Genomic DNA, 13,194 nt, shown 5'->3' with positions numbered 1-13,194 from the left:
AAAACATAAGAGACAACACAAATGGCAAAGATGATCTAGATTTTCCTCGCATCGTCTGCAAACAATAAATGAGACACAAGGAGCTTGTCATTATTCCTCAACCCCACTGAAAAACCTCATAATTGCCCCCTATCCACAATGGCAGACAACATTCTACTCAAAGTCTCCACGACAACAATGAACGGCAAAGGGGAAAAAAGATCCCATGTCTCAGGCAACGAGATCTATTGAAATAGCCAGAGGGACGACCGTGAAGCAAAATAGAGAAATGCACCATAGATATACAATGTACTAACCAATCCCTCAATTTCTCTCCAAAGCCAAATCTCCTCAACAGAGACAACAAGAAACCTCAATTAACGTGATCATATGCATTTTCTAGGTCCAATTTACAAAGGACACCAGGATCCCCTGATCTAATTCGGCTATCAAGGCATTCATTAGCAACCAAGATGAATCTAAAATGTCTCACCCTGATGCATGCATTCTGAGACTTGGAAATAACCTTTTCTAACACTGTTTTCAACATGTTCGCTAGGACTTCAAAGCTACAATAGAACTCAAACAAAACCTTAGTTTTGACTACACAAAGAGGAGAACATAAATCATGTTTCCCCACTCAACTCTACCAGGAGCCCCATATATCACCAAATCCTTTACAATCCTCTAACCCATTTGATGGCAACGACATGAATGTTCCTCAAATTTAAAAATAAAAAATAAAATAAAAACCTCGACCATGGCAACTTATGCATAGAGCGAAAAATGTCTTCGGACGAGGACATCAGAGTAAGATTAAATTCTTCAAATTTAACTTTTGCATGCCCTAGAACAAGTATGGGAATGCTTCCTATTGCCATCAATGGAAGACTGAATCAGATTATTATTCTATAATGAGTAACACAAGTATGTGAGAAAGTTTGATTAATAAATAGACGACATCTCCTTTAGCTTTCTAGTAATGAATCCCTTGGGCACTCCATATCAACTTTCCACTTTCTTCCACACTGCTTTTAACAAACTCCATATAGATCACCAACAAATATGTTTTCCCATGCATACGATCAGTTATTTAGAGAATCAATGAAGTGTTCATCATCTAGATTATCGCAGTCCACTTCCAAAGCAGCAATGCTGCATATCGCATAAAGAATCACTTTTTCGCACTAAGGTTCTTACTTTACACTGGACTTTCCCTGTCAACCACAGGATTCTTCATTTTCCCTGGCCTAAATGTTAATAACTACAGAAGTTTCTGCTATAAGTTTACAGGATGCACAGTTAGCACTACCTAAAAATTATGAAGGGGTTAAAAGACATCTAAGAACCTCCAAAATGTAAGCTTCTTATGAATGGTGGTGGTAAGTTTCTCGTAATTGGCAGTGATACTCCAATTAAAAGCACCCCTCCTACCCAACAGGATTAGCATAGTAAAAAGATGCTCAAAACCATTCTTTGGGGAAAGGGGCGAGAAGCATAAGCATAGTCCAGTTAAGTGGGCAAAGGAGCGTGCCCTTAAAGTAAGGAATAGAAGGATATCCAAGACCTTCCAGTAGGAGATAGAAAAGCTTCAGATATTTGAGTTTTCCTCAGTAATTACTGAATGAATATTCTGTTGAAATTGAAAGAGGCAGCAAGCATTGAAGTATCCACAATACCAAGTAAAAAGTTCAAATCACAATATAATAAACAGCAGTGGAGATGCAACATAGTTGCACTGTGAGATTACTTTCTCCAACAATGACAAGAAGTGCATACCTTCTGACAAGACCAGTGCTATTAACATCAATCTTTCTGAAAAGAGACATGGAGAAGAATGATGGTAGCTTGCAGACATCCTTAGTAACTGATTTAAATTCTGACATGCCAAAGAAAGAATTAGTAAATCAGTTCTAGGAGTATTACCTACACTGATAGCTTAGTGTATCTCACCATGCATCTGCAGTCCATCCAAGTGGCCATAGAAAAACTGATTAATTCTAAAGAAACATTGCTCTTTTAGTTCATTTGGTGGTGGACGACCATTTTGAAAGTAAAACTGCAAGCATTGCAAGTCATGTTAGAAATTATCACCAACATCCCCCTGAAAAATCAATTTAGTAGGCTAAGCACATGGAAACAGCTATCTAGAGGGTGAGAATAGCAATTTTTGGAAATGAATATTGGAGTTTTGTCGAACCTGAGGTATCAATTCTTTAACTGGCTCGCTAACTACTTTCAGGGGTGAACCCAAATTAGAAGGACCGGCCCTCTGTTTCATTATCCGAGGAGAACCAGATGTACTTCTCGGTGAAAGTGGCGGGGCACTGCCTGCAGGAAACATAGAAGGCAAAGAATTGCTTGTGGAAGCATGTGGACTCGAAGAGTTTCCAGGGACATTCAAGGGACCGCCCGCCTTTGCTTCAGTGAGCAATGACGCTACCTGAAACAAGAGAAAAATGGAAATTAGAATACATTCCATCTATTGGCTTCAAGAGGAAGGTCATATTATAGCTAATTAGGAAAGCAATAAACAATATATAGAATTATAGTCTTTACTTAACTAACAAATTTAATGTTGGCACCTGCAAGGGATTAGACTTACAGTTAAACAATGAGAAGGTTACAAGTTTTATGAAATCCATTGATCAAACAAATGTAAAAAACAAAAACAAAAAACATGTGAAGACACTATGAACTGCATTCCATTAACTAGCAATGAATAATTGAACTCAATAATGTTATCATATGTTCAAAATTCAAAAAAATGCAAAGTTAATTCAAAAAAAATAAATTAAAAAAAAAAAACAACAACAAATGGAATTTCAATCGGAAGACAATGTTGATTGAGGTAGATTGAGTTTTGATATCCAAGATTTTTTTTTCATCAGAAGATTACGTATGAATGACATGTCAAATTATTGTGGAAGCTAAGACAAAAGACAAAATACCAAGCCGCATCCCTATGTATAAATAACAATCAGCAGCCAACTAGTTACCATTATTCAGATAATCGATATCCTGGTCAGCTTGGAAGAAATAGCATGGCTTTTTTGCCCATTTGAAAAAATTCATGAGCAGGTTAGGACAGTTTTCTCTCTTCTTTATTATATAAATGTACAACTCGCACACCCACAAAAAATTGAATCCACAAACCTCCACCCCTTAGTTATGGGAAGGAGAAGTTATTTTGTCCAAGGACGATTGTCAATTATGACAATATCCTTTCTCCAATTTGAGGACTCTCCAAATCAAGATTCCAACCTTTGACAACAATTCAATTTCTCAAAACCAGCTTAGATTTGTATAGTGATCCATGAAGCATATTATCATTGTCAAAGTTACACAAAACCACTGCCATTATTACCTCCTTTGATAATGGCACTAAGCAACACCTACCATGCTACCAACTCCTGCCATAAGAACCTCCAAACCACCAGCACTACCACCGACTTACCAGCAACCTGACAAACCATCACTTACTGCATCTAAAGCTCTTGCAACCACAACTAATAGCACCACATTGAATAACGCCTACTAGCACCACCACCAACAAGCTACTATTAGCCCCATAAATTAGAGTTATTTGCTGCCTGCCTAACCAAACCCTATAACTATCCATAATCACACACACACACACAAAAAAAACAATATATGTATCATAATGGCCTCAATATTTTCAGGGTCCTCTAGCACAATAGAGTTTTTTGAGTATATAATTCAACATCCAAACCTTTCCAATTGTTTGGAGAGTATCCAAAAGCAAATGCAGCTTAATCGAAATCATCATTTGAGAAAATAATTCCATCTTCAACAACCTCCAGGTTTAAGTTGACTTCTTGACAGCCAAGTACAACATCAAGACTCCACTCTTGTGCAAACTCTCATGGCAACCATTAAAGATATCAAAAACCAACATAACTCGAGAAAGTAGAGGGCTAAAAGTTGCATCATCACAACCAGAACCCTTGCTTAGTTACCATACATCACAATACTAACAACCCAGTTCCCCATTAACCTAAATCTTCAGTGTGGTTATATAACCAACCATCATTCTTCGTATTTCTATCTACCACGCAGAAATTCACATTTCCTAGTAAATCGTCAGGCAATGAAATTCTCATTTCCAGCTAGAAATCTCATTCAGTTAAAGAGTATAATTACGCACACAAATAAACATCAATCTTCACGTAGCGTACAAGATTCTTTCTTTCTTTTTTTCCTTTCTTTTTTTCCTATAAAGCAAGACATCAAAGACCGCATTGGGAAAGTAATCAAAAGCAACATTTTGAGCTCAGAATGCAAACAAAACATCGAAATTATCGAAGCATTGCACGCAAGTACCTGCCGATTAGAGTCGGGAAGCGAGAGCCACTGCTCGAAGAGCTTCTCGACGAAGGCCGGATTCGATTTGAGGGCCAAGGGAGATACCTCCGGAAGCTGCACCAGTTCGGCGTCGAACGACGCCGCATCGGTCACGATCTCCATGCTCATCAGAACCGGACCCCTTGTCTCTCTCTCATCCACAATTGCCAAATCAAGAAAACCCTACAACGAATCGAAGCTCGAAGAAGTTGAATTTCGAGATTCAATGCGGTTTTGATTTGGAGGGGGAAGTAAGCGGGAGAAACCCCAGATCCTTGAGGAATTGGAGGACCGGTGATTGGAGAGAAGGAAAAAGGGAGAGAAAGTGAGGGAAAGTTTTTGTCAGATGCGATTGCAAAAGAAAATGAGAGAGATTCGTAAAATGACACCTGAAATTGTGAGAAATGGTTGAAGAAGCAGTTACACGTGGCCAAATGATTTAGGTGCATGGGGTCTTCATCACGTGCTCGGATCATGTGCACTATTTCTACTTTCCTCTCTCTCTCTGCTTTTGTTTCTCTTCATGATTTGATGTAATACTTTGTTTGTTTCTGGATAAAATGTTTTTTATCAAAAATATTTTTTAGTGTTTGGTGCATACGAAAAATTACGAATATTTTTTATATTTTTATTTAACCATATTAACCTATAAAAATCAATTTTTATTCACAATATAAAAATATTAATATAAAATAACTGCTTAATGGTGGTCCGAAAATGATCTAGGAGCGTCTTGGTGGTGGTTGGTTGCTTGTCTAGGAGTAGCTCGGTGGCAATTCGGGAGAAACTTGGTGATAGTCCGAGGGTGGCTCAGTAATGGTTCAGGGTAGCTTGGTGGTGGTCCTGGAGTAGCTCGATGATGGTCTCGGGTGGCTCGGCAATGGTCTAGGGGTGGTTCAATGATGGTCTAGGAGTGATTTGGGGTTGGCTCGGTGATGATCCGAGGGTGGCTCAATGGTGGTCTAGGGGTAGCTCGATGACGGTTTGAGGGTAGCTTGGTAATGGTCAAAGGGTGGCTCTGTGATGGTCCAGAGTGGCTCGGTGTGGTATATGGTAGCTCGATGGTGGTCTAGGGGTGGCTCGATGATGGTCCATGAGTGGCTCAATGGTAGTCCTGAGGTGGCTCAGTTGTGTTCTGAGGGTGGCTCGAAGGTGATCTGAGGGTGGCTCAATGATAATCCAGCGATAGCTCAGGAGTGGCTCGGTGATAGTCTGTGGTAGTTTGGTGGTGACCCAACGGTGGCTCGGGTCTATTTTGGTGGTGGTCTAATGATGGTCTAGCAGTTTTAGAATGAGAAACTCAAACTCAAACTATGGTTAAAATTTCAATCATTTATATACTTATTGAGACTATACACCCCTCCGCCTGTGTAATCATTGATTCAATTGAGATAATCCATCATTACATCAATCTTGCTGGTGTGGAGATTGATGTAGACATGTATGTGAGCATTAAATGTCTTCTATTGAGGTGCATAGGGATCTATAGCTTGTGGAGTGTTGACTTGGGCAAGTCATTCTATTTAGATTTGTAGATAAGTTGTGTGTGGCATATTTGAGTGATTGTGTATAAACAATAATGTTTAAGGTTGTAATGACTTTATATTGCGAAATAAGAGCTCTGATATGTTTTATTGGTAAAATTATTATGTCAATATGGAAGCAAAAATTTATGACACGTATTTCCATTGTGTTATATAAGGTGATAGTAGTATCGTCGCGTGGTAAATCCATATACTTCAACTTACGGCTTTGTTTTAAAAAGTGAGGGTGTTACAAGCCTCACTTCAAAACCTAAAGGGTAAAAGCCTAAAACGTCGTATCCCTTTACCTTATTCTCTTCTCTTAATTAGGATTGGCAATTCGGGTAAACGAGTCGGGTTCTGGTCAGCCCGACTGACCTGATTACATAAACAGGTATAACACGAACCCGACCTGATTATTAATCCGGTTGGAACCTCTAACCGAACACGACCCGATTGTAAATCGGGTTACCTGACACGAAACCGATTGACACGTTTATTTATTGTGAAGAAGAAGAATATTCATCCAGGAAGGATCGTCTTCGTCTGAAGAAGAAGATGAAGTTGAAGCAGAATTTGGGTTCGTCTTCGTCTTGATGACCCAACAGAAACTCGTGTCAAAATGACCACAAAACCCAAATCCAAGCTGACGGCCGCCACCCAAAGGGTTATAATTCAAAGCATATACCTGAGGACGACTCTGTTTAGAAAACCAAACAGAGTGAGCAACAGGCTGGAAACAGAGGCCCAGAAAAAGCCGGCAAAAAGAACCATCTTTGGGTAGAAAACTTCTTTCACAGAACCCATGTTTTGATGTTTAGCAATTAAAGTGGGTTTTCCGCAAAAGCTTCGTAAAGGAACCCATGAAATAAATCCATCAATCTCTTTATTCAGTTTGAAGCAAAAACAGAGGAAGTCATGCAAACTCTGATTCTGGCTTTGAAAATTTCACCCAAAAAAAAGTACCTTCTACCCATGAAACCACCAATTTAGCCAAACATTCAGTTTTGCATGGATACCCGACGCAAAAGGAGGTTGAAGTCCGACCTAATTCGAGAATTAGAAGGGCTTGAAAGCGAAATCAAGGGCAGAAAAGAACATGTCAGCGACAAAGCTAAGAACATTCAACCTATCATACAACGGAAACCCATGTCACTTTTGTAAGGATCGTCGGCCACAACAAAGCAAAGATTCGTCCATTTTCAGTGTGAAGGAGGCGTGAATACTAAAAAAGAAAACTTAGAAAAGTGATGCGGGTTGCCGGGCATGCGGGTGCTGCTAAGTTTGTAAGTCTGTTTTGAATTTTTTATTTTTTTTAAAGAAACGAGTTATAATCGCGCGGGTTGACCCGCCAGGCACGGTTATAACCGGGTCAACTCGATTACCATAAACCCAAACCCTGTATTTTCATGCCAGGTTCGCGGCTCATGTCAAAAATTGTCAACCCTACTCTTAATCTCACTCAGTCTAACCCTAAGTTCTTGTGTCGCTCTTTGTGACTCTGTCGTTGTGACGACCCTTTTTTTAAAAAAAAAAAACATACAAATGAGTCATCGCAGTGGCATGACTACGTGTCACTGAGCCAACTCATAGTACACATTTCTTAACATGTACCTGATATATCAGAGTAATAGAATTCAAGCAGCAGAATACAAAATTTAACTGCGGAAGTCAACATCATAAATACAAACTGTCCATTACACAAAAGACCCAATTAACGTCTATCTGTTTAAGGCTTAAGCATAAGTTATACATAACAAAAGAATGTCTATCATCAAAGTATTACAAATCACACTAACCATATACAAAATATACATCAAAAGGGACTATCCAAGTCCAACACCCCTACAACTTAAGCGATAAGCTTTCGTTGTAGCACTCAAAGTAGTTTGAAACGGAGTCATTCTTCGCATCACAAGTACCTACATCTAAAGAAGCTCCATCTATACGGTTGTGGTGATAGTCACATTCGTATAGGTGAAAGTGTGAGTTCACCGCCTCATTAAGAAATACCGAGGCTTCAGTGGTATAAGACTCACTAAGTAAACAATGCACACAAACGTATATACATGCAAGATTCAATAATGTTATTCTCAAATCATTAAGTCCACACAACAACACATTATCAAATACAAATCACACTCTTATATCTTATCACATTTTCCAATACAATGTACCACACATGCCATAAGCAATAACCCAAACTTACCAACTCCACAGCTAGGAGCAACAACCCTAGGCTTACGCATCAAACTCAAGAATATCAACTCACATGTGCTAGAGCTACGACTCTAGGCTTATCATTAACCCCGCCCGTAAAGCTACAACCCCTAAGGCATACATTTCACGAGTGCTAGAGCTACGACTCTAGACTTACCTCAATACCACCAGTAAAGCTACAATCCGTAGGGCACACATCTCACAAGTGCTAGAGCTACGACTCTAGGCTTACCTCAATACTGCCCATAAAGTTACAACCCGCAGGGCACACATCTCAGCCAAGAGCTACAACCCTCTGGCCTACCAACTCACAAGTGCGGAGCTACAACTCTAGACTTACCTTGTCACACCCGTAAGGCTAAGACCCGTAGGACACACCACTCAACCAAGAGCCACAACCCTATGGTCTACCACTGTGCCAGATGTTGCAACACTGGACTTAACATTTATCAACTACCAAGTTCTCATACATATTTCTTTCAACCAGTGTTACATTCCACATCACATTCACATTTACGACATAATCTCATGTCATTCAAATCATCATTCTAACTTCATATTATTCAACCCCAAGCAATTTCAAGCATATCAATATAAACTTACCATCGCACTTCTTAATCCAATATGTCACAACTCAAGCACATATATTTTTATCAACAATTTCTGTTGGTGTAAAATTTGATTCATTCTGTTGAACAAAATCACTTCTATGCAATGATGCTTTTATACAGGGAAGCTGTTTTATCCAGAGTCTACACTTCTGTTATGTTCTTCAAGAAGACTCTGTGAAGATTTCAAGGCAGTTAAAATCGGTTCCCTTGCAACCGTCCGGACGATGTGATATACAATCCGGACGCTCAACTGTCTAAGCATCATCCGTCGGGATGACAAGAACTTTTCATCCGATCCTTCATCTGTGTTGAAAAGCTTCGAATTGTTCCAGCTTGCATCCGTCCGGACGTTTCAGCAGCACGCCCGGACGCCACTCGGTGTTCGTTCAACTATGAGATTTCTTTCTAAAACACAGATATGAGAAGACAGCTGCAACCGTCCGGACGATGTGGATTCCCGTCCGGATGCGCTCATTCATAAGGCAAGTCGTGCATTCAAAACCCAGACGTTCGGACGTTTGTCTTCGTGGTCCGGACACGCGAGCTTCATATATGGAAATTGCGTACATCAGATCAACTGTTCGGACGACAAATGTTATGGTCCAGAAGCACCAAGCCTTGATATGGAAATTGTGTGCAGCTAAAGTGCGACTGTCCGGGCGCAAGGGCAACACCGTCGGGACGCGGCTCAAATCAGGAAAGAATTTTAGCGAATTTTGGAAAGCCGATCGCACAGTTGTCCGTCCAAACGTCTTATAACTACCGTCCGAATGGTGCCTAGGTATTTCAAGATAGACGCTCATTTGAACCTGTAGCCTATAAATAAAGGCATCTAGGCTTGAGAATAGTAAGAATTTGGTTTTGAATTCCGTAGTGCTTAGAGAGTTGTATTTTAGAGTTATTGTGCTGAGTTAGTCTCTCTCAAGCCGTTGCCAAGTGTTGTTGCTGTGCTGAAATTGAAGTCTATCTTAGGGGTTGGCCATAAGGTAAATGATTCCATTGAAGACCCCTTCAAGTAGGAGACTTGGTTGGGAGGCGTTCGTATTGGGTTGCACGTCAAAGTTCAAGGTACGACCATTGCATAAGGTTATGTGAGTGCTACTGCTTTGTAACTAGTCTTGTCTTCTGAATAGTGGATATCTTGGGTTTGGTGCCCCGAAGTGGTTTTTCTCTTAACTAAGTTTTCACTTTGTCAGCAAAATATCTGTCTCATTTAATTCCGCATTTTGATATTTTATTGCACACTTTTTGCACACACTTGGTAAATTAGAAGTCATCTTTAATTTTCAATGTCCATAATCATAAATGTTAGTTTGTGATTGGCTGCATTCTGTGAGACAAAATCACTGACATGTAATGATGCTTATTATACATGGATGTTGCTATATTCAGAGTCTACACTTCCTTCAGTTGTGAGCTTTAAGAAGACTTTGTGCAAAATTCAAAACAATGTAGTTTAGTTCCTTTGCATCCGTCCGGACGACGTGGTATTCCGTCTAGACGCTCATCTGTCAAGCATTATCCGTCTGGATGACGAGAACTTTTCGTCTGGAAGTCCCTCTGTGTCAATAAGCTTCGAACTATTCTCGATTGCATCCGTTCAGACGTCTCAGCAACACATTTGGATGTCTTTCAATGTTCGACAAGTAAAAGGATTTCTTTCCAAAACATAGATATAGGAAGACAATTGCAACCGTTTGGACGATGTAGTGTTCCCGTCCGGGACGTTATCCTTGATAAGGCAAGTCGTGCAGAAGACATTCAACCGTCCGGACGTCAGTCTCCACTGTCCGGACGTTCAGGCCTTAATATGAAAATTGCGTGCAGCAGAAGTGCAACTATCCGGATGCTAGGGCAACACGGTCCTATACGGGAAAGAATATCAGCGAATTTGGAAAGCCGGTTGCACAGTTGTCCGTCCGGATGCCCTTAACTATTGTCCCGACGTCGCCTAGAGAAACCCGAATCAGTGTCAATTTAGGTCTTTTGTAAGAATTCAATAGTGAATTTCATAGTGCTTAGAGAGAATATTTTTGTTATTGTGCTAATTTGCCTACTCTCTAATCGTTGCCAAATGTCGTTACTGTTTTCGTGTGAAGTCTATCTTAGGGGTTTGCTATAAGGTAAAGGATTCCAATGGAGACCCTTTCAAGTAGGTGACTTGGTTGAGAGGCATTCGTGTTGAGTTACACATCAGAGTTCAAGGTATGACCACTGCATAAGGTTATGTGGGTGCTACTGCTTTGTAACTAGCTTTATCTTCTGAATAGTGGATATTCTGGGTTTGGCTGCCCCGGAGTGATTTTTTTCTTAATTGAGTTTCCACTTCGTTAACAAAATATTTGTGTCATTTACTGTTTTTACAATATTTTGTTAACACGTTGTGCACACACACACGGTTAAATTAGAAGTCATCTATTTTTCAATTGGTATCAGAGCTTGGTACACTCTGTTTAGATTTAATTCTTGAGTGTTATCTTTCTTGTTGACTTCTATTTTTATTTCAATGTCTCGAAATCTTACATCTATTCCTGCCTTTAATGGCATGAACTATGGCTATTGGAAAGCTCGTATGCGTTTTTTTAAAAATCCATTGATTGTTGGAAAACTATTGAAACTGGTTGGGCTAAGCCAACATATACGAATATTGAACTTGCAAACAAAAGAAACGCACGACTTCTCAATGATAAAGCCCTCCACGCACTTTGTCAAGCGCTTTCACCGTCTGAATTTACTAAAATTTCAAACTGTGGAACTGCTCAAGAAGCATGACAAATCTTAGAAACAACATATGAAGGCACAAAGTTAAATCTGCCAAACTTCAAATGTTGATTTATAGATTTTGCCTGATATCTCAGTTCATTGTGCTTTAATTGACTATGTTTATATATGATTGAGAGTTTATGCCTAATATATGCCAAGTTTTCCTATGTATCTTGTTAGTATTTTATATTGGCTACATTCTGGATAAACAAAAATACTTTATGTAATGGTTGCAATTTAATAGGATGGTCGGTTTTCAATTCAGAATCTTCATTTATTCGAACAATGTTCAAATCAAAGAAAGTATCTGATCACAAGCTTCTAGAAGATGTCTAGAAAGAGTCCTTGCAAAATCCAAGACAAAAACGGATGGTTCCTATGCAACCGTCCGGACGGGCCTTTGAAGGCGTCCGGACGCCCCTCAGTGTCCAGCAGATAACGATGAAGACGTCCGGACGTCAGAGCAACACCGTCCAGACGCTAGGTCAATTAGTATTCAACAAAGAGTTGGATTTCAGAAGTTGACACTATTTGGGAAGTCTCTGCAAGCTGTCCTGACGATGTCCATTATTTCAGAATATTCCAGAGTTTCGTTCGAACGCGGAAAGAATTTTAGAGAAGACCGTCCGGACGCTCGGTCAAGCTGTCCGGACGTGAACCTGATAAAGATAGAATTACACTGTTTCTGAAAGGATGTCGTAGAAAACTGTCCGGACGTGGCTAACTTTCGTCTGGACGCTCGCTAGCCAGAGCCCGAATCTCAGCAGTTTTAGGTTTCCTGTAAGCCTATAAATGGCCCTAGGCTTGTGTTTTGTACAAAATTCGACAATGAATTCCATAGTGCTTTGAGAGGGTGTTTAGGGAGAATCGAAGATCTGCTAGCTCTCAAGCCGTTGCCCGTGTGTGCTCAACTGTTCGTGTGAAGTCTATCTTAGGGGTCGGCCTTAAGGTAAATGAATCCATAAAAAACTCCTTCAGGTGGAAGATCTGGTTGGGAAGCATTCACGATGGACTTCATGTCAGAGTTAAATGTATGACTACTGCATAAGGGTATGTGAGTACGAGTGTCTTGTAACTAGCTTTGTTTTTGGATAGTGGATTTCCTGGGTTTGACTTCCCCGAAGTGATTTTTTTCTTCACAGAGTTTCCACTTCGTAACAAATATCTTGTCTTATTTAAATTCCGCATTTAAGATATTTGTTTGCACACAAACACACACACTTGGTTAAAATTAGAAGTCAATAATTATTTTCAATTGGTATCAGAGCTTGGTACATTCTGTTTTAGATTTATTTCTTGAGTGTATCCTTTTGGCTTCTGTTTCTGATTATTATGTCTCAAAATCTTAACTATGTTCTGCCCTTTGATGGGACGAACTATGGCTATTGGAAAGCCCGAATGCGTTTCATTTTAAAATTGTTGAAACTGGTTGGATTAAACCAAAAGAAACAGACGAAATTACTGTTATTCAAACAAGCGCAAGACTTTCCAATGATAAAGCCCTTCATGCACTATGTGAAGCACTTTAACCATCTGAATTCGCAAGAATTTCAAATTGTGAAATTGTTAAAGATGCATGTCAAATTCTAGAAACAACATATGAATGCACAAAACTGGTGAAATCTATCAAGCTTCAAATGTTGATTTCTAAATTTGAAGAAATTAAGATGCTAGAAGAAGAGACATTTGGTGAGTTCTACACTAAGATCAGCGACCTAAGAAACTCAATGGTG

At 39.7% G+C, this 13,194-nt stretch overlaps 1 protein-coding gene across 1 annotated transcript in view; it reads right to left on the bottom strand.

Annotated features, from left to right (window-relative positions):
• LOC133851066 (serine/threonine protein phosphatase 2A regulatory subunit B''beta-like) overlaps positions 1 to 4,752 on the bottom strand; it is a 35,461-nt gene extending 30,709 nt beyond the window's left edge. The window contains exons 1-4 of the mRNA XM_062287370.1: positions 4,324 to 4,752; positions 2,180 to 2,422; positions 1,933 to 2,038; positions 1,759 to 1,858 (exon numbers count right to left, since the gene is read on the bottom strand). Of these exons, the coding sequence (XP_062143354.1) occupies positions 1,759 to 1,858; positions 1,933 to 2,038; positions 2,180 to 2,422; positions 4,324 to 4,473 (599 nt within the window). The 5' untranslated portion in view covers positions 4,474 to 4,752. The remainder of the gene's footprint in view (positions 1 to 1,758; positions 1,859 to 1,932; positions 2,039 to 2,179; positions 2,423 to 4,323) is intronic.
• Between the last annotated feature and the right edge of the window lie 8,442 nt (positions 4,753 to 13,194).

The sequence above is a fragment of the Alnus glutinosa genome, chromosome 12, assembly GCF_958979055.1.
Source record: "Alnus glutinosa chromosome 12, dhAlnGlut1.1, whole genome shotgun sequence".
NCBI lineage: Eukaryota > Viridiplantae > Streptophyta > Magnoliopsida > Fagales > Betulaceae > Alnus > Alnus glutinosa.
Note: the sequence above shows the minus strand (reverse complement) of the source record. Positions and strands in the feature narration are given on the sequence as shown.